The 25,923-nt window shown below is 45.7% G+C and overlaps 1 protein-coding gene across 1 annotated transcript in view; it reads right to left on the reverse strand.

Annotated features, from left to right (window-relative positions):
- Positions 1 to 2,327: 2,327 nt before the first annotated feature.
- LOC120844802 overlaps positions 2,328 to 25,923 on the reverse strand; it is a 29,795-nt gene continuing 6,199 nt past the window's right edge. Inside the window, exons 2-5 of the mRNA XM_040216759.1 lie at positions 20,351 to 20,508; positions 20,193 to 20,257; positions 18,331 to 18,426; positions 2,328 to 2,461 (exon numbers count right to left, since the gene is read on the reverse strand). Of these exons, the coding sequence (XP_040072693.1) occupies positions 2,328 to 2,461; positions 18,331 to 18,426; positions 20,193 to 20,257; positions 20,351 to 20,508 (453 nt within the window). The remainder of the gene's footprint in view (positions 2,462 to 18,330; positions 18,427 to 20,192; positions 20,258 to 20,350; positions 20,509 to 25,923) is intronic.

Genomic DNA, 25,923 nt, shown 5'->3' on the forward strand with positions numbered 1-25,923 from the left:
TTTCGACATGTGGGCTTCTATGGAAGCTTCGCTACCCATGTACATATACCTTGCTCGGGGTTAATAGGAGGTAGGGCGTGGCAAAAGCTGCGTCGCCAAAGAGCGTCAATAGATCCGCCACCGAGAAGAACCGCACGACGCAAAAAAAAAAAAAGAAAGATGCTGCAACCCAACAAACAAAAATTGCGATTGATTGAGATTGTAACATAATTTATATGACTGCGGTTTGGAAAATCGAGAAATTCAAATTCTCGAGACTCGATTCTTCCAACTGTTTCCTTGTTTTCAAAGGCTGGTGTGGAGTACCACATCCATGAACACCACACAAAGAGACAACTCCGCTCACACTTTTCTGCAGTTTCCTCGCGCCGGCAGACTTCGAGCTAAGTCAACACGCTAGAGGGCTCGGGATTGCCAGCGAAAAGGGGCACCGCAATCCGGTTGAACTGACCGAGGGAATCGAGTCGTACGACCGGAAATACTGTCAAGTATCTTTATTCACCTGCGTGATCACGACGAGAAAAGGAACACGCAGTTGTGCTGTCATAAGGGACTACATCTGCCATGACTCCGTTCATGCACGCTACACTGTTAGCAAGGTGCACGAGTGGCTAAACGACAATACTCCAGCGTATGCTCCTGTGACCTACGTCAGTGATGGTTGGGCAAGCCACTTTAAGAAGAAATACCAACTACACCAGCTCCAGAAAAACAAGTACACGTCACCGAAGTGGATTTTTGCGCAACTGGACATGGCAAGAGTGCCTGCGATGGAATCGGGGGTCTTCTGAAGCACCAGGCAACGTTGTACTACCTCCGAGGGCTCACCACGTCGGTGATCAAGTTGGCGTCAGAGATGGTTGCACCACTGAACACTAAACTGCCGAACTGCCGTCGAAGCTGACTTCAATGCGTTCGGGGACATGAAAGCGAAGGATTGGAACTCTGTTTCTTTTGTGCGTGGAATTCACTCCTGTTACTTGTGGCAGTGCACGCTCTCCGACTCTTCGCAACCACAGCTGTTTGTAGCAATGGCAGTCGACGCAGAAAATGTATAACTTTGAAAGTAAACTTTCCTATGCCTGCGAAAAGCAGATCAAGGTCGCGAGCTTGCGATGCCACTGAGAGAAAACAAGCAGTAATTGCTTCAGGCAAAACGGGAAATTTTTTTTCTCCTTGAAGTGCCAGGAGAGCGCCGTGACCGAGTTAGGTCAGCATCCAGCATAGAGAATGCACGCGACAAGCGCTGAATGTGCGCACAAAATCTTCATTCATTAAAATCGTTTGAATTGTACCACTTACATCAGTTGCCTCTTATCGCTGTTTATACCTCGTTGTCAGGAACCCAGCCTCCCTAAGAAGGATATGCTCCGAAATTCACTGATCTTAGAAATTGTCAAATCTGTATTTAAATTGTTGACTTGTGCTTTAATATGATGCGTAATATTTTGTGTGAATTTCTATTTTATTAACACGCACACAAGAGTCCGATGCTTTGTTACGACATTTATTATCCTGTACTGTTTACACACCTAATCATTGTATTGCAGCAAGTAAACCCAAATAATTTGCACTCCCTATGATATATTTTATTTTATGACAAACATGTTATTAAATGTGTTAAAGCTGAACACATAAAAATCGACTGTATCAGAACTCAATGCATCAAATGGAAATAAGAAACAGTAAATCTTGTTCGGGTTATTGTTTCCTGTCAACGCTTACTTTTAGAAACATGGTCCTACAATTTTTTTAAACGTTGTGTTCTCTTAGGACCGGTGTGAGTGTGGCTGCATTCACGAAAACAAATTTCCCATCAAGCCTTTCGCATTGATACAGCAATTTGAAAATAATTACAATGCTTTATATTTAAGCTGGGCGAGCAATCTTTCCCGCAATATTTGGCCACCAAAGAGAGAGGCCCAGCGTCGCATGCGCCTCGGGCTCCTGCAAGAACGACGGTCGCCTCCCGCAATGCTTGGATCGAAAAGGGCGTATCATTTCGATTCACACCATTACTAGAGACCTCCGCACTTCCCGTGCCCCGTTGTTCGGCAGCACCATGAATGGTGAGTCACTTTTACGACAGTGTGAAATTCGGGACATTTTAAAGATTTTGGAATTTCTCGCTGGACGCGGGACACGAGCCGTCAATGCGGGACAGTCCCGCGAGTCGCGGGACGGGTGGTCACCCTAGCTGCGAGGGATCATTCAGGAAATTGGTGGTCTTTCATAATGTTAAGCCAGAGAAAAAGAAAGTGGTTTAAATAAAAAGAAGATTCTACGACTTAAATGTTAAAGTTTTCAGAATTTTCATAACACGTTTATTATCTTGTTTTTGGTTCAGGGCAATTGCCGATAGTATATCTGAACCCCGTTGATTTGCAGTGCTGCTGGAATTTGCTCAAGCATATTTCTGGAGGTTTGGGAAAACTTTCTCTTGTCACCATCAAGTTACAGGCTATAAAAAAGTCAGAAAAGTAAATTTAATTGTAGTGGACACACTATTTTCGCCTTATGCTTGTTTCATTATTGATCTGACTAAACAAAGCATCAAACTGATTTTCCCGGCCAACACTCAGATTTCAAGAGTACACAAAATGAGAGCACAACACTGGTGTATTTATAAAAAACGCTATAGCTTAAATGAAGAAGTTTTTGAGGCCATCTGCACACCCCCCCCCCCCTAAAAGTACAGTAAGTAGAACTATTGCGTTTTTAACAGGACGTAAACCTTGCTATATGGCCAGAATTTAATCTTTATGTACGTCTTGTTATCATGTGTGTGAAGCACACGTATTTTCTTTGCTGGTTAATAACACTTTAGCAACGAGTACATCTTCGTCCCTTCGTGTTTGTCTTGTCACTTCGCCTTCGTTGTTTGAGCTAAAACTAAGTATACACAGCTTATCAACGACACTCCAATTGCTTCTGTGTCAATACTGTTACCATCATGCAGCTGAACTAGACGACTAACATTTTGCACGCGGAAATTCATTACGACGAGGAGTGTTGTTTCCGCACACTCCGTCTCATAAAATCTTAATGTACAGTGGTCACCAAGCTAATCCGGAATATGCGAACGGTTTTTTTCTAGTGGGTGCTCTATCTTGACTGCTGAACAACTGCTCTATAACTTAGCGCTCAAGGAGCAGCCCGAGCAGGGGAGGCCGCATGCTGGACCGTCGACACCATAGTAATCTTGCCGGCTAACCAAGTTATGCTGATCGCCACCATTTCGTACGTAGAGGATTAGGTGACCCTCGAAACACTAAGTGATTGGATTATTTATTCAGTAAGCATTTGACACTTCTACTCAATAAGGCGAAATATGTAGCACCTTTGCACAGCTCGTTTGCCTCGCAGGCAAACGTGCAGTATAGTCTCCGGTCCCGAAGCAATTTCTGCCTCGAACGGGGTGCTTCCCCTGCTCGGACTGTTCCATTAATTGAGCGTTGTGTCGAGCAGTAGTTCTTCGGATGCCGCGCGAACAGCACTCCCATGGGATAAGACAAAGTTAACGAGTTCCGAGTAAGTTTAGGGAGCACTGCACGTAATGATTTTATCCCAGAATTTAAGTGTTATCGACCACTCTTGCATTCCTATAGACATTTTCAAACCTTGCCTTCAGCAACTCCATCTTTGTCCAACGTGCTGTGGAAGGTGTTCTTAGCGTGCGAATTTGCTCTTCTCCACGAAATATTATATTAAAATGTGCTTGTGCTAGCTTGTCTATAGAGAATGGAAAGCTAAACCCGCAAACAAAACGGGGTCAAGAAAGATACACACACGACAGGACAGGAGAGGACAGGGGAGAGTAGAGCGCCTGTCCTGTCGTATGTGTATCTTCCTTGTCACCATATTGTTCGCGGTTTTAACCTTTCTTTCGGAAATATTATACGCCGCGCATGCGTCGACAGCCCAGTGACTCCGCATTTTTCGCGTAGTTGACAAGCGCTGGAAAGCTTTATACTTGTTTCTTCATAATCCTGGCGCAGTAGCCACATCGAGCCGAAAGGACCAATCAAACAGCGTCAAAACAACAGCTTTATAATGGTCATCATGTTTCTGCTATAATAACGTAACCAATCTTGTAAAGCGAAGGCTTAATGACATTCGATTTTAGTGTGTGTATTCGTGGTTGTATGTGTTTGTGTCTGACTGCGCGTGTATACGCATAATGTAACGAAATATAGATGCTTAGGAACGTTATTATATTACTTTATGTGAGATAAGTAACGAGTTATCTATAAAACAAACTTGCTACAATATTGTGTAAATAGATTACATCTTAAATTATGTACGGCAACTGTAATCTAGCACTTAATAACTACAATATAATGCATGAACAAATTAGAAGTAATCTATTTTTGAATGGAGTAGTTTCTCAGTTTGATAATAACGCGCTCAAGGGTATCGCGTCCCAAAAAAAACGGTATCATCACCCCTGTGCGCTCCGAACACAAAGCACCCTTTCAGCTTTAGCTGCGCAAGCTAGTATTCAGGAATCAAAAGAGAATGGTCTTGGGTACAAGAAATTGGCAGAGAGCATAAACCAAGACGAGCCGCGTTAAATCCGGAGCTATGGTGGGCTAGAAGGATAGAGCGGTCCCGCGATTCATCCTACCAAGCGTTGCCCAGTATATGTATGGCAAGCACCGGCACCTATGTCTCTAAGGACTAGGAGGGCTGCAGACGCTTACTTGGCCCAGCACACGAGCGGGAGGAAATTTATGAGTGTGGGCACAAGGTCAAGAGTAGCGTGGATTCACAGATGCAGCGCGGTGTGTAGTTGAGGCGCTGCTGTCTTCTCTAGGATAATGCCATGATAATAGTATCACGGCGGCATAAAACGTGGGCGACACCTCCTGGAGAGCAAACCGTAGAGCTGAAGTTTCGACATTGCCTACAAGAGGCCATCACGGGGCACAGATTGGACACAAGCATAACGTCAGCGTTCGGCTATTGAACTCCTGTTCAGTCATTGAGGACACGAGTGCCAGCCGAACGTCGACGCAGCACTCGTGGCTTCTTTTAGATGAAGCCGACATTACAGCACTACGACCTTAGCATTTTAGAGGGTTTGGCGTGGGACCGATGTAGGCAGCCTGTAGAGCGGTCATGAAACTACCCCTTTTAGCAAATGACACCGGAGCTGAGTACTTCTTTCTAGAAAAATACTGGACAAAGTCTCCGCTTCGAGAACCGGAGCTATTACCGATATGCCAAACCCACAGATGACGGTAGCATCTCCGACAAAAACCTGGCGCTTAAAAATCCATTTCTGTTCAGGCGGCGTGCCAGGCATTGCCATTGACCGGTCCTATTTGTCATCGGATGACAGAACATTCTGAGTAGTCGACACTTTTCTCAAATGCGAAAATTCCAACGGCTCCATGTTCTCCTTGCGTCAACTAGAGCCATTTCTTGGATTGGTGTCTCGATCAAAAATATGTCATCTCAGAATATCTGTATTGCATTCACACATCGTAATGTATTTGCCGGAGATATGGAGATGTAAAATGGCTGTAAGGGAAGTTCTGGTGATCGCTCACTTCGTCCAATGCGAAAGAGTGGTCCTACACCTTAGCCGAGAGTGAAATGTATCGTCCGTAGACAAATATAATATTTACGCTCTTACAGGACGTAAATAGTTTGGGTGGCCGTCGTACCGGCCTGCGGTCATGAATAACTACTGAGTGGTGCTCTTTAAAGATCCCAGGATAGCGGTTGTACCACACTGCCTAAATTGCCCAACTACAGCTGAGACACTAGACGCCTATTGGTGCTCACTGACGACTGGCTATATAAGCTTGCACATATCAGAATCACAACCACCAGAGACACGTGCGTATCAAGTGACCTAGGTGTAATTACGGACATATCTGCAGTTCCGCTGCCAGTCCGCGGGCCTGACTATAGATCCCATGGTTATTGTGGGCAGAAGTGAGGGCTGCGTGTCCGAGCTCGTACCTTCGATTGCTCCCTTCGCTGCACGTATTACCAAACGACGTCAGCACCTATCAAAGTTGTGACCTTGCGCTCCTAGCTTTCGCTGCACTCCAAGCTTAAAAAGAACCACAGCACAGCGCACGTGACGCTCAATTTGTTATCAGTCAGGGTATGCTAAATCTGCCAGCAAAGTAGACGAATATGAAGAACACTGGCGAAGAAACGACATTCTTTCTAATATTACTCGTACTAGAATTCCTACCACTGCAGTGCCTCGATCGAATACGATCGGCACTCGAAGCATCGATATTAAAGTCCCACTCTGGCGTCAGTGCAGAAATGCAGCGGCGCTCCTGCCGGCATCGGCCTCACAAGGCAGGTGAAATATTTGAACGCTGACTGATTCGCGTGAGCCGCGCTTTTTTTTATTTGTTGTGTCTCCGATGCCGCCAGAAAGGGGTAAGCAAGCACCTTCGTTCGGAAGAGGGGAATCTGCGGCCGAGTGGGCTAGGCGCACTCGGTCACCGATCCCTCTTCCCAGTGGAGCACGGAGCACGTGGAGCGAAATCTCTCTTTGCAAAGCCCAGGATCCTGGGTTCAAACCCTACCCCTGCCCGTTTCGATCTGGATGATCATCCTACTGGCGCGCGGTCGAGTACCACCACTGCGTGGTGCACGTTAAACACCCCCAGGCTAGGGGTTGTACTGCACTGGCTAAACTGCTCGTCTATAGCGAATGACTCGTCGCATCTTTGAAATGACTGACCAACTACACGCTGTTTAAATATTGTGAGGGTGAAAATATAGGTGTATTTAATGAGAGGATGTATAAATACAATGCTGTGCAACCGTTATCAATGTCCTTCGGGGAACAGACTGCGCGCGCCCAATGCACTTGCGTGAGACTTCTCCTTCGTACTCCATTTTTTCACAACAATATCCCTCCGCCGTCGAAAGGGCGGGTCATCCGGCACTTGTGTTAGAGTTAGTTTTCTTGGCGGTAGTATGGCTTCATACGGGCGATATGATCAATGTCGCTTGATTTGGAGCGAAGATCTTGAGGCGACGAAAGTGGGGCTACCCCATAGTTGGGTGGCGAGAGTTGACGCAGAACACGGAATGGGCCTACAAAGTGCTACATATGTTTCTCACAGAGATCGGGGGCGCGTGAAGGGGTCCACAAAAACCTCGTCTCCAACGTTGTAATATGCCGGGCGATAAAAGTCAACGTGACGCAATTGTTGCTGCTGCTGAGACTGTAAGGTGTGAATGCGGGCGAGTTGACGGGCGTCCTCCGCCCGGCATATTACATCTGCTGTATAAAGCTCAACCGTGTTATCTTCAATATAAGGTAGGATTGTGTCAAGTGGGGTGAGTGGCTCACCGGCATACAAAAGGTAGTAGGGAGAGCAACCGGTAGTAGCCTGACAGGTAGTATTGTAAGCGGAGGTTACGTACGGAAGGACGGTGTCCCAATTAGTGTGATCCTCTGAAACATAGATAGAGATCATGCGTGCTAGAGTGTGATTGAGGTGTTCGGTTAGCCCATTGGTCTGAGGGTGATATGCAGTTGTGACACTGTGAACGGTTAATGTGAGGCCCACGACGCCTTCGAGGAGGTTTAAAATGAACGGGGTGCCTCGATCAGTGATGATCTCCTGGGGAGCTCAGTGACGTAGCAAAATGCTGTGTAGAAAGAAGTTGGCGGCTTCCTCGGCATTGCCGGCTGGAACGCACTTGGTTTCGGCGTATCGCGTCAGGTGGTCGATGGCTAGGATAATCTATTTGTTGTTCATGGTCGATCGAGGCAAGGGGCCGAGAAAGTCTATGCCGACGCGTTGCAATGGCCGATCAGGTGGGACAAGAGGTTGTAAAATTCCCGACAGGTTTCTGGTGCGGGATTTTTTTGTTTGGCATTGGTGAAATGCTCAAACATACTTGCTGATGATGCGGGTCATGGCGGTCCAAAAGTAGTTCCGGTGGATTTTAAAATGAGCATTGGAGAATCCCAAGTGCCCGGCTGAAAGGTCGTCATGATGGGCTTGAATAATTTCCCGCTGTAGTTGTGATGGAGCAACTAGAAGCCAAGTTCGTCCTTGATGGTAGTAGTTACGGCTGTTGAGAATGCCGTGCCGAAGCACGAAGAGTCGGGAGCGCCGTTGAGTCTGTACTGTGGGGTTCTTTAGCGTGCTGTTGAGATATCGAATTATAGGCTGTAAAGATTTGCCGGACGATTGAGCGGCTCCCATGTCGAAAGTGTCCTGGCCTGGTATCTCTTTGGGTTGCAGGAATGGAACTGAGTGTTGAAACCTGTAGTGGACGCCTAGAGAGGCTGTCGGCATCAAGGTGGCGTTTCCCGGATTTGTACAGGACGTTAAAGTCGTAGTTTTGTAACTTGAGTTACCAACGTCCAAGGCGTCCTGAAGGATATTTCAGAGTGATCAACGAACATAAAGCATGGTGGTCAGTAACTATAGAAAAGCGGCTGCCGTAGAGATAAGGACGAAATTTTGAAATGGCCCAAACGACGGCTAAACATCCTCTTTCAGTGAGCACCCTTACCAAATACTTTCGCATTTGGTAAGGGTGCCGCTGGCGTAGGCGATGACCAGCTGGGTGCCATAGATGATTTCGGCCAAAACTGCACCGATTCCATATCCGCTGGCGTCTGTGCGAATCTCGGTATCTGTCCCTGGAACAAAATGGCCGAGTGCCGGTACGGTTGTTAGTGCCATTTTTAGGCCTTCGAAAGCCTTGGTTTGCTCCGTACTCCAGTGGAAACACATGTTGTTGCGAAGTAGCATGTTTAAGGTTCGGCCAGATTAGCGAATCCTGGTATGAATTTGCGGAAGTAGGTGCATAGGCCGAGGAACGAGCGTACGTCTTTTAAGTTCTGGGGCTGTGGCAAGTGGGAGACGGCGGCTGTTTTTTGAGGATCCGGGCGAGCTTCATCTATGCTGATTATACGACCAAGGACTTTAATTTCTTGAGCTCTAAATATACACTTTTTGTAGTAAAGTTGTAAGCCAGCGGATTCAAAGCAATCAAGTACTTGCCGCAGGCGGTGCAAATGCTGTTCAAAATTTGCTGCAAAAACAACGACGTCGTCAAGATAACACAGGCATGTTTTCCACGTGAGGCCCCGGAGTAGTGTATCCATCATGTGCTCAAATTTTGCTGGCGCGTTGCAGAAACCGAACGGCATAACCTTAAACTGGTACAGTCCAACAGGTGCAATAAAGGCGGTTTTCGGTTTGTCTGTGTCAGCCACAGGGATTTGTCAGTATCCGCTACGGAGATCCATGGCGGCGAAAAAAGAAGATCCTTGTAGAGTTTCGAGGGTGTCGTCTATGCGAAGGAGAGGCTAGACATCTTTTTTTGTTAATTTGTTGAGGCGGCGGTAGTCTGCGCAGAAACACGTGGAGCCATCTTTTTTCTTTACAAGAACTACTGGTGAAGACCAAGGACTGTGGAATGGATCGATGACCCCTTTATCTAACATATTTTGGGCGTGGTCGCGGAATGCTGTACGCTCGGCCGAGGAAATTCTGTTCGCACGACTGTGAATAGGTGGGGCTGTTCCAGTGTCCATGTGTTGCTGGACGTGCGAAGTCTGGGAAAGCAGGTGCCGGTTGGAGTCAAAGAGAGTTTGGTAAGTTGTGAGCAGGTTGGTCAACTCTTCATTTTGGGTGACGATCAAGTTAGGGTCCATTATTTTTCCCACATTTCAATGATATCTGTCGAAGGTGGTAATGACGTACATTTGATGTCTTCAGACAGCGTAGCAAAGTTGTGCTCGAAATATTGTGTGGCGACGGTGGCCAAATGGGTACCTCGGTGAAGAACTTGCGCTTGGGCCGAGGGGTTGGTGACAAAAAGAAAAAATTTGCCGTTTTGGGTGCAACTAGGCCTAACGGGACAACGATATTCTTCTTTGTGAAAGCGTTTGGAAGAGGTTCAACGATTCAACTTGGGTCTCAGAGCGATTGACCCGGCACAAGTATAATGGCGAGAGCAGAGTGAGGAGGGACGGTGTAGTAGTAGCCAGTGTGAAGGGGCACTGATAAATGTTGTTGAAAGTCGTTTATAATGCCAGTAGAGCTGAAGTGAAGTTCGCGGCTGACGCAGTCAATGAGAGCATCGGCGGCTGATAAGAAAATTCCATCCGAGAATAAGGTCGTCAACACAACTGGCGAGTACAGTGAACACAATAGTGTGAGAAGTGCCACCAATAGAGATGGGCATGGTGCATCATCCTAGAGGTTGTATGAGGTCACCATTCCCCATTCGCAGGAAATATCCGGGAGCTGGCGGAGTCAGCATCTTGTTTAAGCGGCGGCGAAGGGTATTGGACATGCAGGATCTTGCGGACCCTGCATTGACTAGTGCTGAAATGTTTTTTCGTCGACTGTGACCGTAATAATTGTTGGATAAGGACGAGGAGGATTTCTGACACTTCGTGTCAATGCAGCCTGACCTCTGGCGTCAAGGCAGGCTGCTGCTTTAGTTTCACGACTGCTTTGCGACGGGAGGGCTGTTGAACGGCGAGACGGAGCGCTGACTTCTTGGGTAAGGAGATGGTGATCGGCCACGGCGAGGTCCATAACCAGAGGAGGATCTGAGGGGGCGGTGTCGAAGTTGCGGCTAGCGTTGGTGTCGTCGAAGCGTCTGGGGTTGTTGAGTGGCGACCGACCGCAAGTTTCGGCGTCGATGAGGCGATGACAAAGGTGGATGATGTGATCGGGGTCATGGCAATAAAAGCAAACTGGATGGTGGTCTGACGTTCGCCATACCTCAGTTCTTCGGGGTGGTCCATAGTGTCGGGGTAGTGCTGGTGTCGTATTTTGAGGTAGCATCGGAGCAAGGTACAGAAGGTGCCGGATGGAGTGCGCATCTAAGTTCCTCCTTGAATATTTCTTGTATGTTAGGTGCGGTCGCGTCGGCGGATTGCTTGAACCCATCGGCAGATTGGTGTGAAGTCTACAGAGATGACAAAAACTCACGGAGTTCTTCACGGATGATTCTGCGGATTAATGCCGGGAGGTCGGTGGCAAAAGATGGATTGGAAACTTGTGGGAGACGCGCCATTGGAGCCCTGGAGATTCGTCAAATTTGAAGTTCCTCGTAGTGTATGCACTCAGAGATAAGTTGCTGAATGGTCGGAGGAGACTTGGGGGCAACCACAGAAAATAATTCTAGGAACAAACCCTTGAAGAGGTGGCGGACTTTGGCATCCGCAGGCATTTTCAAGTCGGCACGATTGCACAGGCGAAGAACATCCTCAATGTATGCTGCAGAAGATTCAATAGCGGCTTGGTATCTTCGTGACAGTTTGTCACGGGCTTGTTGTCGGCGGCGTTCGGGTGTGCCAAACAGGAATGCGAATGCGGCTTTAAACTTGTCCCATGAATTGAGCTCCTCTTCATGGTCGTCGAACCATTGAAGAGCGGTTCCCTTCAGGTGAAACACAACGTTGGCCAGTTTCAGTGTGTCGTCCCAATGGTTGTGCTCGCTGACTCGGTCGAAGTTTTATAGCTAGTCGTGGACGTCAACGTCTTGCATACCTGAGAAGTCTTAAGGATGCCGGTGGCGGTACCGTGCCGGCAGGGTGACACAGGGCCCGCTGGTCATTAAGATTTGTGTTACCTGTTTGGGCATCGGGGCGCGTGTCGAGCGGCCGCTGCGGAGTTCCAGGTCAAGGCAAAATGGCACCCGGTGAAGAGGACAGGGATCGTTAAGCTACCTCCACCACGTGTGAGGAAAAATATAGGTGTATTTATTTAGAGGATGTATAAATACGATGCTGTGCGACCGTTATCAGTGTCCTTCGGGAAACAGACTGCGAGCGCCCAATGCACCTGCGTTAGACATCTTCTTAGTCCTCCATTTCTTTCCCAACAATATCCACACAAACCCAATTATTTCTTCTGTTTCGGAGCCGATTATACTGGAGCTATGTTTCGCTCACCCTTAAAGTTGGCTCACACAGCCCCGTCTCCTTAGTTTGTGTATAATTCACCAAAACATTCGTTTCTCGAATGCCGCGTGCCGGGCTATCTCCTTTAATTCGAAACTTTCACGACCTATAGGGGGCGCCCTGGTGCCTATAGAAATAATATCGAAATAGTTGTCATCTGGATAGGCGTCGTAAAACAGCACTACGAGGCTGGGTCGGCGACGGGTAACTAATTATAGTTTTTCTAAGTAAGATCCGTTTTACAGCCGTACTTAATTATTCTACGCCAGGAAAATGTAGGCGAGCACCATTCTTGTAAATCCGATAAACCAGGAGCTAGGGATCGTAATTTTCACACCGCGGTACTACGGTCGGTGAAAGTTGCGATTCTGAAGCACAGATATTTCGGAGACTTTTTTGTAAGCAGTTGTAATGTAACGTAACGTAAGAAAGCGGGACTGTGTAAAACCCGGCTCAGACAGTTGAGTTTGACTGCGTTTGACTGCGTTGCGGCTACGATAAACCAGGACATCCCTCCTGCGTATATCCCGTGCCGAGATGACTGCTTGAATTGGATTCCATGCTTCATACGAAGCACAGATATGTCGGTGACTCGCTTGCGGTTCTCGACGCAACGCAGTCAAACGCAGTCAAACGGAAGTGTCTGAACCGGCCTTAAGCCGGCCTTTCAGCTGAGACTGCAGCAAATGCAACAAGAGCGAGGGCGTGAGGTTGCGGCTCGCAAAGGTTCTTTGCAGAACGAGAGCACGGGCTACAAAAGACACGTCTCAAAGACATTAGTGCGTGCTAGCTCGAGCTTATAGTTTTGGCTGTAGTCGCAGCTTAAGGATGAACCACTGTGGGATGAACGGAGTATAGGGAGCGCGATTGTCAATCAGAGGTACCACCATTGTGTGTGTCAGCAGGCCGTCTGTAGCTCTCTCACTAAGGGAGCTGGAGTATTTTAACAGAAGTTCTCCTAGGCACCAGCAGTGAGAATTCTTTATTCTTTTTTACTTTTTAATTTTTAATATTTATATTTAAATAATTCATAAATTTTTTGGGGTATTTTTGTATTCGGGATTTGAGGTCGTCATATCTTTCCTAGAGCATAGAAAAAGAGGTTGGTCTTTTTGTATTGAAGAAGAAGACAATACAAATAAAATAACTATGAGTCAGCGCCGAGTGAGCGTATATTTTTTGGTGTGTCTGAGTTTGCGAGTGTTCCTATTGTCGTGCGCTGTTACGTTATACGACATGAACTACCAACTCGCCCAGTCAGCAGTCTCATCGCTTAAGGTTGCCAATAGACCTTCCCGCATGTACACATACAAAATCTACCATTATTTAGAAAAAAATAATATCGAGGATTGGAGCATAAGCAACGATTGCACAACAACAAAGTAAGGTTTGGACTGACAACTACACAATAATTAGCAAATCCGAACAGACGGCGCGCTGCAGCAATAATAAAGTTCAAAACCGAGCATTGGACAATGCAAGAAAACAAAAACGGACGGGTGAAGGAATAAATAAAGTGTAAAGTCCGAAAATATCGAAGGACAGGCGTCACTCGAATATGAGTCCAAGGGCCATCGTTAAGCTCTCGGCGGTGGTAGTTCAGCACAAATACGGCGGCTGCGACGATGAAAAAGCCTCAAGCATGTCGTCGCCTGGCTGTCACTTTCCGCGAATCACACAGCAATTACGACCCAGGCAGCACAAAACGTCGTGGAAACGTCGAGAAAAGGTCCCTGATGTCCGCGACATGCCGCGTGACTTCGCTCACGTTTTTTCGATGTTGAGGTGACGTCCTTATATCACGTTCCATTAGAGTCCAATCAGGGACGTTGTGACGACGTTGTATTTCAACTCAAACGTCGTCAACGTTCCCACGACGTCCATGCACGACGTTCGGGCAACGTCCAACGCTCACGTTTCTTTAACGTTGAAGTGAAGTTTATAAATGACGCTCCATTATCGTCCTGTCCGTTACGTGCTGGCGACGTCATGTTTCAACTTCTACGTCGTCATCGTCGCCACGACGTCAAGATAATACGTTTTAGCAGCGTCGAACACTCACGTTTCTTCGACGTGAAACTAAAGTCCATATGGTGACGTTACATTAATGTACCGTCAGTGACGTTTCAGCGACGTCGCGTTCACACTTAACTATCATAAACGTCATACAGGATGTACTGGCAACGTCGACCACTCACGTTTTGTTCAACGTTGAGGACATATTTAAACTGCGTTCCATTTATGTCCTGTCTTTGACACCCTGGTGATGTCATGCCACAACCTTTGGTTTGTGTTTTTTTTTAGCTTTTCCAGCTGAATCTACAGCCGCAGAATCACGTGTAATACGCGTTCACTGTTAAAAGCTAAATTACAGCTGTGGTCAAGGTGATACTGCTCAAGAGCCGCAAGCAAATCTTAATTTTTGAGAGCTTGAGAAATTTCTTTATTTATACATTAATTTATTTATTTCAATATACTATTAATTGCACATGGGATTACGCTAGGGGGGGAATATACAAAAATCAATGTGCACCGAAGGACAATAAATAATATGAAGGCATGTTGGGAATATCATTCCTTCTACATATGCTTGTCATACTTTTGGTTTATTTAAAATATTGTTATGGCTTTAATTTGCGAAGTCAAGCCAATGAAAGTCAAGCCTATGGCGTCTAGAACGAACCGAATTGTACCATTCTTGTTTCCGCGCGCGCGTTGTCGTCTTGCTGGCTTGCTTGCACAGGCACTTCGCCACTTTATCCCCTCTCCAGGTGATTTCAGAGATGCATCATTTCCTAGGAGCATCCATACTGCTCCGCGACCACCTGGCATTGTTTTAAGGTTCGGGAATTTCTCTTCGTGTTTTGTTACATCACAGTTGATCCACAACATCAACTTCCAGCACATCAGCACATTAGCGCTTTCGGTAGATCGGTGCGCAGTCTTGTTACGTGATTGTCAAAACAGATCTTGCATTCTTTGGCACTGATAACTTCCCCAACAAAAATCGCACGCCGGCACACACTATATCGGACCACAATTTCACTGCACACTTGCGCAGTTTTGAACACTACTCCAAAAAATAAAGTGCCCGGCAATGACGAAATCCGGTAGATACTGTCAACAGTTTGTGTAGATTCGCACTCATGATGCCAACCGTTGAATGGCCCAGATGACGGTCCAAAAAATATTCAAGTCCAACCCGCACCTACGTGTCGACAAAGGAAAAAAAAAGTTGGCGTCAACGCGGCGCGAGAGAGAGAGAGGAAAGGCAAGCAGGGGACATCCGAGTGGCATCTCCATAGAGCCCCATGCGATGCGTCGGGAAAATCGGCAAGAAGAGGGCGAGAGAGAAAGGTGTGGGAGATAGTGGCGAAAAACAGCCGACAGGCGTTAGTTCCGGGTGCACGTATTTTCTCAGTCGTTCCCAAAATATTTCAATGAATCCTACGTTGGCCCGGAGAAAACAAGCTTTTTCCGAAAGTCAGTCACTAGGGCCGGCCGTCACGTCTACGGGGTCTACGAGGCAGGCTGCTTGTCGCCGTGATTTTTTCCAGTGTGTGCTGGGATTCGATTTCTCTATAAGGCTGTCCAGACTGAGTCGCTCAAGTCGCCCCTATGAAGAAGTCGGAGATCGCCGAAAACGCCGTCGTGTTCAGTCACGGCTCGCGGACCTTTTTCAAGGCCATGAGGCTTCACACGTTGAATCGTATTACTGCTTGGATCGAGGTGCCTGTGAGGATATGAATGACGCCCCCAGAAAAGAAGGGGCAGTGCAGATAATGGAGCGTCAAGTCCCGTCTTCGATCAAGGCCCTTCAGACGCCTCCGATGATCCCAGTCAAGAACGCCCAGCGGACGGGATCCCACTTCTGAAACCATTCCCATGCACGCAGCGAGAGTACCAGCTAGCTACGTGCAATGGGGCGCGTCAGCGGATTAATCAGAAGCAGAACAAGGTAAGCGGTAAAACATTCGGCGCAGCGTGACATCGTCCCTTGTTCATTTCTATACGTGAATTTGTTTGTTTTATATACATCTGGCTGCCACATCCAGGGACGTCTTTTGGCGGCGATCCATAGTGCATCTCGTGTCTGAAAATGCTAAAATAAACAGTTCGTACCAAACCTGCGTTTTACTTATTTCCTTCGGTTGCATGAGAGCAACTTGCCTCCGCAATAATACTCAAAAAGTTTTTTTTTTTTTTTTGAGGGGGGGGGGGGGTGGACAGAACGTCTTCCCCACGACGCCTAGGGAACGCAATTTGGAATGGTTTCTTGACAATCTATAAACGTCGTTGGTATTCCGAATGTCGCAAACACAGGTATCATAAACGTCGAAGGAGGACGCAACGGCCCACTGACACGTGCATTTGACGTGTCACAAACGTCATGGGGAACGTTTTCACAACCTTCTGTGCACCTTTTCTCGCGGGCATTTAAAGGTTTCATTGACGTCGAAGGAAGGTAACGTCCGGACCTTCGACGTTGTACGACGTCACGTTACAGACGTCTTCGACGTTCTTTTGACGTTTTCTTCACGTTTATGTGCTGCCTGGGGAACGTCATGTCCACTTCCTGGCATGTTCGTCCTTTGCGTCCTCGGAAAGCGGACGGACTCCGTCTGTCCGCTCTCCGAAAACTGTCTTTCTCCCGCGTTCCATTCGCCGCCTCACCGGCGCCGAGGGAACTCCGTTCCCCGGCCTACCCAGAAGAAAAGAAAAATCTGGATTTGTCTCCCGTGCGAGGTCGCAAAACAGGGAGACCCGCGCAGAACGAAAACTGCCGGAGCAGCACCGGCGGGGAGAACAAATATACAAAGAAGAAAAACATTGCCCTGAGTTCAAACACTGACAAGAATGCGGCTGCGTTGGTGACTTCCATTACACATTTAGTCCCAATCATCCCAGGTACGAGAGCGCATCGCCCGAACGGTCTAGTGCTTGCACTGGCCCAGACAGTTTTGTCTGTCGCAAATAGCAAGTTGCCGGCGATCGCGGCCAACCATTCTGGATCTGCAAAGCAGTTTTTTGTGCGTACTTCTTGCAGGATTGCAACGTTGCTTTGAGCTAAAACACTCACGAGAATGCCGCTGCATTGTCGACCGCCATTACAAGCTCAGTCCCCGGCTCGTCTTGGCTTTAGCCGTTCCCCTCGCGTCGGCTTTCAGGGAAGTACGGTAAATGAGAGTGGCTGCCGGTAAAACTTTTAGCAAAGCGGGTCGTCTGCTAAGTGAGAGAGGCTGCCGATGAAACTTACAGCAAAATCTGGTAACTGAGAGTGGCTGCCAGAGAATCTTCCCAAAAAAGGTGGTAAACCATGCCGGTTTCCGATAAAAATGGGCGAATATTTATCTGTTTTCCCCGGATGTCACTGGAAGTTTGTGCTAGAATTTTCAATATGCGTGCTAATACTTTTTACTTGGAGATACATTTCTTGAACGTATATATTTATTTTATTCGTTACACAAATAATTGAGGGGAACAAGGAAACGTGTGTAATCTGTGTAATCATGAAGCTGATCAGCTGCGAATGAGTATTTTTGTACAGTCGAGTACATAATGTGATGGAGGAGTCACCAGGTTTATATCTCTCTCGTGCATGATTCACGACGTCTGTACATGATTTTTATGTACATGTAACAAAATTACGTGGTGCACGGTGCTTGTAAAACTGTTGCTCCTGAAAGAACACCCATTCGATGATGCTAAGGTTGTCTTCACCCTTTATTTAAGGTGTTTACCAACAATCTAAGGATGTTGCGTAACACTGCTAGGGTGCTAACCCTTTCGTAATTGTTTTGTCTGTAATTTTATACAACGGAGAATCAGTCGTCTCCAATGGGCGTCTAGTATCTCAGCTGTGGATGTGAAGTTTAGTCAGTTCCGTACGACCTCTAGACTTGGGTTTTTAACGTGCACCTGCACCATTTAGTAATTATACATGTTCACACGCCGGTACGATGCTCCTCCAGACGGATATGAAGCAGCAGTAGGGATTGTTAAGTCAGTTACGTTAAGTTAGAAGAAGCTAATTGTTTTGCAAAGTTACACGATTTCCCATGCAAAATAAAAGTCGTGTCTGCGTGTCGGCTTCGTTGTTAGTGTGAGATGCATGCACTTTTGGTTTCAAAGGAAGACGTAATTCCACAGCCAAATAATTATACATAATCTCCACTAGCAGTGCTGCTAAACTGAAGCGGTAAACATGGATGTGCAATTATAAACGTTGTTTTTATTTTATTTTTTTGCGAGCAGATAATATTTTTGTGCGCGCTATTCAGTTGCCTGATGGAATGCAGCGTAAACTCAAAACGCTTAGTGTTTTGTTTGTGTGTTTGGTTGTTTTGTTTGTATTGAACTGCAAACATACATATGCGCTCAAGGCAGCTTTTGGCACCCACCTTTAGGGAACGCTGTGTCCGGGTTTCTTGTTATCATACAGGAGTTCATGTCAGAAAACAATATCTCGAGTTTGTATCTTGCGGGAAACCATTGTTCTGTTGAAATGTATAAGAATTATTGTTGTAGACCATACCTCGGCCAGAGTAGAGTATTTTAGAAATGCATGGTTATTGTACACTTTTTGTGTAGCAAGAAATATTATAATAACTTCGCTGTAGAAATCGTTCCTGCATTGGAAGCATACCGACTGCCTGCGGGTTTTTATCTTGAAACACACCCATACGTTCGCGGCTAGTAATAAATCGGAATGCATTGTGGTTTAATATGTTATAGGTGGCACAGCTTTTAACACAGCGAGGTAAGGGGGAAGCCGGCACCTTGCCTACTGGCATATATTTATATGACATACACGGTATAACTACAACCCACTTCTTCCTAAAACGCATCAGCCCAATATCAGAAAAAAACGTGTTAACAAATTGCCTAGTAGAATTAACAGAAAGAGCAGCCTCCAACAAGGATACGCTTATTCTTGAAAAAATGCGTCAAAATTTCGTGCAGTACTTATATATGACAAAGTATGGTGAATGCAGCCTCTCAGCACATTTCCACGGGTGAACATCCCCGGAACCCCCCTTCTATCAAGGGCAAGCAGATAAGATCACCTAGTGTGTGCACTACGGATGTGCACGGCTTGTGCGTAAAACGACAGTTATTTCGCTGATCGTATTTATTCACCGCAAACGTGCGCTCAATCCTGTGGCGGATAGAACATGAACATAAACAGCATGTACAACGTGATGTAAGCTACATATTCCGCCATTTGAATGTTATTTACATGGCGGCTGAAGATCAAACTTATAGTGTTACCCCTTTGCACGACGTGGCTTCATTTGTGTCCTTTGGCAGCTTCAGTCCGAACCGAGACCGCGTGTTCTATAGCAGCCACTGGTTGTGTCCGCCGCTACCGTTAACGCTGAAGTCCCCCATCACAACGAACGGCATCGCGTGGTGTCATACGTGAGTTGGGCTGACACTGATGCGTTGGATTGTAGAAAGGAACCGCGGCCCATGAGCGTCCACATCTCTACAAAGCCTGCGGCAGGAGCTTCCGATGGTGTCTAAAGCGCACCCGCGCACCCCGCCCGCTATCGGCGCTGGCGGTGTTTCCGAGCCAGTTTACACACCCAGTGCGGCTGCGGTGCTATCCCCTGGCGACTATCTGAACTTTTTGCTAGTCCAAACTAGAGGCACTAAATGAGCTGCGCTGAGAGTATTGACACCCTGTTCCCCAACGTGATTGTGGGCGCCGCCATCTTGGTGCGTTGTGCAGTGCAGACACAACTCTCTGTCGGTCAAATTCAGAAATATGACTTCCTCAGCTTTAAATGCGATGTTAAGAAGCTCAGGTGTCATTGTGTTGCTGGGTAGCGCACTGTTTTCACATTTAAGGAGAACAGGAAAGTGTTTGTTTATTTAAGACGAAATTTCAGATAACTGGCAACCATAATTTTAAGCAAGAAGAAGGCTGAAGTGTAGTTACTTTGAAGCGTAGCTTGTTTAGTGCCTCTAATCCAAGCCAGACCAAGGCCAGTTTATGTACCAAGGCACTAGTGCTAACGCATTAATAACGATTGAACTACAAAATGAAAAATTGCTCCAAAATATCAAATAGTTATTCTAACTCGGAGTCGTAGTAACTATAGAACTTTCAATCGTCTACAAATTCAGTGAAAAAGCCGAGCAAAGTCAATTCATCTGAAGAATTCATCTTGCAAAAAATATTCCACAAATTATATTTGTTATGTGACTGATTCCTGGTCATAGAAAACATGCTTTCAGCCAAAAGACCTTAGCTTACCTGGACGATTGGCCATATGAATTGTGTAGTTAATAACTTCTCTTACATAGCGAGGTTGGCTAAATCTGCAAAGAAAACACGTCAAAACACCGATTTTATTGTGATATGCCAACAATATGTTTTTTATGTTATGAGTTATAAAAACATTTAGTACTCACTCCCGACCATCCCTGTACAGAAAAATTAAATCAGATTTTTGGTAAGTTTTATTATCTCTTTTATGAGTCTCATTGTAGAAACGTCGATAACCACAAAGTAAGTTAGTGTAATTTCCAAGTGACTGAAGCATGTACGTTAGGGGTAGTTTCCACATAACCTGCGAATATATTTAAATATTTTAACAAAATGGGAAATCACCTCAATTTCTGCACCTGAAGGAATATAAGAATGATGTAGCACTTTTATAAAATGAGTTTCCAAAATTAAAACAATAAAATAAAAGGGCACCATAGCATTAGTCTTTTTTTGTTCATGTGTCTTACTTTAAATGTTGCCCTCTTAGCGTATACTACGAGTAAGCTTAGAAGTAATGTATAAAGTTTTATATTGGATAAGAAAAAACCTTCGTTTTTGGGTATGTGTAAGAAACGGGTGAAACCTCGTCAAATAAAATATGCCGAAACTCACGAAGCAAAACACAGGGAAATATATAGAGTTTTACCAGCCATTAGAACAAAATAACCGTAATAAATATCTCCCTAATGACATTGTGTACCTTCAGGGAATCGCTATTGCATTGGCAAGAAAAAATATTGTAAATTGGGCGAGCACAACTCATATCACATACAAGCCACCGAAGGAAGCTCATGACAACACCACGAAAAAACACTTCACTTCATTCGCTCTTTTTTTTTTTTTTCTTGATTGTGCACTCGGCGTTCTGATTCTTGCTGCACTCTTGTGCTTTGACGGAGAGGGATTGGAACTAAAGTCCCTTGAAAAAGGCGTTTTTTATAAGTACCGCCATTCGTTGTGGAAATGCTCAAGACACGTGCCACGAGCGGGTGCTCCGCCGCCATTCTATTTAAAGGGCCACTTGTTTCAGTGCACTTACGACATTTGCTTCCAAAAGCCGCTCGAGGCACGGGCCTCTTTCACGGGCGCATTTGATGTTGATTGCAAGACGACCGCAAACACATCGACGGGTTTCGACCGGAGCAGCTAATGCTGGGATGTTTCTGCCTGGTTTGTTGATGGTTTAAAAAACAACAAAGGCAGCTTGTGACAGGACTGTACTGAAACAGCGATTTGTGAGGCCATTGCCTCTTGTTGTCTTCCTCTTTGTATGACCCTTTTTGGTCTGTAAGGCAGCAAGTTGGGGTCTGGTGCCGGCGAAGAGACGTCACTCCCTGCAAAGCTCTGGTATGGTTCGGCAGGCGTTTGTACCGAGGTACGTATTGTAACTTCATCACAGAGGGAAACCATGGAGATATACGACGGCCCTGATTCACCTAACACCCCCCCCCCCCCCCCGCTCCCATTTGCAAGCTGGAGACGACCTTGACTCTGTCGCGATCGTTACTGTAGATAAGACGGCCTGGTGACAGTAAACCAAACAGCGTTGATGGCGAAGTACCATGGGGACGACAGACAGAGGACTGTGGTGGCGAAACGACGGCTGGCGGATATTGCCGGTAAACAACAATTTTGACGGCGGAAACAACCCAACACTGCTGCGAATGCTAAAACCGTGCGGCCAGGTAAAAAAGAAAGTTTTGATAGATCGTTTTCAAAAACCCGTTTGGCTGCAGGCGCGCGCTGCAGCGCATTATTGAAGTGGTAGTGCAAGCACCCGCTACAAAATAGTGTGACCTGAAAACACGATCTACTAAAACACTCAAATTGAGCATATAATGGCACACCTACTGCCGTAAGCAAGCAAATCTCGGAGTGCGGCATTTTCTCCGAGGTGGCGCCCGTGCACGCGTGGAACATTGGCGGCTGATACCCCAACCCTCCAGCCCCCCCTCCCCCCCTTACCCCCTCACTCTCTCTACCACGTAAACCGGAGGAACATGTGCCAAAGCGGCGGAGTGTGCCTAGTTGCCGGCGGGCGCCCACGTTGGACACGCTTGATGAAAGGCCAATCAGGCGCCCCGGATTCGTTGATGGCTTTCCTCCGTCAGGGAGCGACGATGCGCGACCGGTGTACCGGAAGACGGACCCCTGTTTGCTTTAAAAATGTAAAAGTATCCTCTAAGAGCTGGCTGCCGTGCACGAAAAGCTTCTGAGTGCTCACGCTTACGACCTACGTTACAGCACCCACACTCCTCAAGACAACGCCAACCTCCACGCAGGGTACCTCTTTAAGTTTCCCTTGATTCGAAGGCTATGTCGCCCTCTTGTAACTCCCGGAAGTGAGAAGCGGACTGCAATATGCTCTGACACTTTGGGCCGGTTGCACCAACACCACTTAGCGCAATTCTGAGCTTAGCCCGGAACCTATGCTCACTTTCGGTTTCGTTCTGTTGCACCAAAATCGCTTATTCCTAAGCTTAGCACTAATCCACGCCTATCGTGAGCACTCCGCATTGGGCGCTTTAATAAAGGACTTAATTTAATTTTATTTATTTATTTATTTTTGCGAAGATCTAGGCGGTAGGTGGAAGCGGTTTGCAAAGTTTTTAGGCTTGAACAGGTTGAGAGCATCGACAGATTAACCTTCAATTGTGACAAGGATACCACATTTTGTCCTGTGAAGTGTTTATCCACCCTTGTTTTCTAGTTGACTATCCAGTCTGACTGCATGTTAGCGCCAACCAGCGTAGGTACAGCGCTCTGGGGTTCACGTTTTTGTCTTCCCGTTGTTTTTTTTTTTTTTTTGTCAACTTGCTTGTTTGTACGCACTTATTTGCGCACATCTGTAACGTATTGCTACTTGCAAGCTTATTTATTTTCAGTTTCAGCGCATATCCTTTGTTTCCCAATAGGTGGGTTAAATAGCGGTAGTGCATGATTCTGTGCGATCAGCTGAGTGTCGACACTTCTTGCGTTCTCATTATATATATTACGGTGAGCGAGTCATTTAGATAATGAAGCAACCAAAAACGCCATTTCTTTCGTTTTTCAAGCTTTTGGACAATCTTTAGTAAAGTTTCCTTGTCTCGCGAGTAAACTTTTAGCCTGAAAACTGTGTTGATCTAAAATCACGATTTATCTGGTGACCGCACTTTATAGAGGCGACAAGAAATCATAACGACTACGATGCCAGATATGTTCAGCACTGTATTGGGGGCAGGCTGCGGCGGGGGCCACGAAGAGGCGACCGTTGTCGCCGACGCGATGTTGTGAACTAGTACGAAGTGTCGTAGTTTAAAGATTTCCGTTGTCATTTGTTCAAGTAGGTAGACACAAAGTGTACTGTGCCACAGCTCATATGTCATGCCCCTCTAGGTACACATGTTACCACATATTGTACAGTATCACAGAAGCTAATAATCGTTAGGTGATTATATCTGTACTTCGCTACATTTTTTATCATCATCAAAACTGAATATATACTTTTGTTTTTGGGGTGTATTTTTGTTGGCATGCAGCATAGAGTTATTACCATAAACGCTAGAGGCTCAGCTGGCGCTAGTGTGCTGTTGCATTTTGAAGGAGACAGAGAGCAGTCAGAAATTGACTTCCGGTAATGCATTGCTATGGGAAAAAGCGAGTGCATTTTCTCTCTACGCTCGATTATAAGAGCAAATATCACGAATAATTTGTACGTACTAGACACATTGGAACATTTCTCAGTCACGCAGACGAAATAATTGGTCAGTTACCGCATTTTTATTTGAAATTCGCGGCACAAAAAACGGTGTTAAGACCGCTTTGTACGTGTATTTATGTGCACTGTCGGACACTGTTAGCGCGAACACGGCGTCGACGCTGTCGACGCTTTTCAGCATTGGGGATATACGTGCCAAACGCACGAAGGACATGTGGAAAACCAAGAGATACGGCAAGAACTACGCAGTAACACTGGATAAGTAACTCCTTGTGCTTACAGACAATCAAAATCAATATAAAGTCACGTAGTATAGTCTGATTTGCGATAAAAAAAAGTACTGCTTTCTTCTTTCTGCTCATGAATATGTGCGAAGATGATATGTTCTGCGTACAAATCATCACCCGCACGCTCCAAATCTTTGCTAATAGGGGGAAGCCAGAGAACAGGTGCGCGATAAAAACTGCCCAACATAGGAAATAACAAGAAAACACACCTTTCGGAGCCTACGTACTTTATTCTTTACCTTTCGAACGTTTTTTTTAACCACTCGTAAAGATGCACGACGGGGTCATTTTCATATAGTGAGAGGACAGGCATATTAGCAAGATATATAAGCACCAACGGAATGCTGGCGAACTTTGAACACACTCTACATTCCTTTCGATCGTTTTTTTGCCTAGAATCGTCGCTCGTTTCTACATACCTGCCATGGAACAGAGGTTTGGGACTGAAATATAGCGAAGTTTAGCATCGTTCGTTCGTAAAGGAAAAACGCTGTAACTAAAGCAATTACACTTTCCCAATATTAATGAAGGTACATACTATCCGGTACAACCGAAATAACAAAAGTTATTCATGTTATTTTCCGGCGACGAGACAAAATTCAAGCACGTTTTCTATAGGAATACACAGGAAGACTGGAAAAGTAGACTGCATGCTGTCTACTTCAATTTGCAACCGGAAGTCCCGTAGACACTAGCGCCAGCTGAGCCTCTAGCGTTTATTGTTCTAACTCTATGGCATGCAGATATGTTGCGTCAGTTGTGGGGTGAAGTGGCATTAGGAAAACACCTAATATTTTGGTTTTATATCTGCGCTTTACCTATTAATAGAAATATGTATGAGTAAATTATTCTTGGCAAACAATAGGCCCTAGCTCTGTGTGTGTTCATCGAATTTCTAAAAAAAATATTTGAGGTACTAACAAAAACATGAAATGCTTATGAAGGCTGATTGCGGAATGTGAATTATTTATTTTAGAAAATAATATAGGTCTTAAATAACCTAAGCTTAATGTGATGATCATAGTGCTGGTTTTCAAGACTGAGATTTGAGACAGGACAGGTGAAATAATAGAAACAAAAAGTATATACAATGTCTAGGTCAAAGACACAGCTTGTATTGGTTCCCTTAAAGAGAGAACTAACAGACGCTGAGAAAGAGAAAACCTCTACACCTAGGCATTGAAATCAGAATAACATAGTAAAACTAGAAGAAAGAAAAGCACGTCTCCCATAAAATGGCGGAACTTTACCAACATGCGACAACTTTAAGTAACAATACTGACTATTTATAATAAGTGACAAAACACAACCTAATGCAGCTGGCATTTTTAGCTAACTAATCTAGAATCAACTATCCTCAATTTTACTAGCTAACACCACCATAAAGACTGATGTAGTACACAGAAGACCAGAAGATCAAGTTACAAGGTTGCATCAAAAAAACGCATGTAAGCAGTCATGCTGCATATGGAAAGTCTTATCTCTACAATAGAGGCACACTCCATGTAATTTCACAGCTGACTGACTCGACACTCTACGAAGATTAAATAACCCATTTGATTTTGACTTTTATGATCATAATAAAGTGAAAGTTGCTGAGTTTTAAATAATGAAAAAAAATGTATCAGATATGTACTAGATTGTGAGATTACAAAGAGTGTCGCGGTGTAAATGCCTTATGTATTTCTTAGTAAAACTGGCTCATTAAGTAAAGTAAGGAATAAAAAAC

The sequence above is a fragment of the Ixodes scapularis genome, unplaced genomic scaffold (assembly GCF_016920785.2).
Source record: "Ixodes scapularis isolate PalLabHiFi unplaced genomic scaffold, ASM1692078v2 ptg001200l_1__unscaffolded, whole genome shotgun sequence".
NCBI lineage: Eukaryota > Metazoa > Arthropoda > Arachnida > Ixodida > Ixodidae > Ixodes > Ixodes scapularis.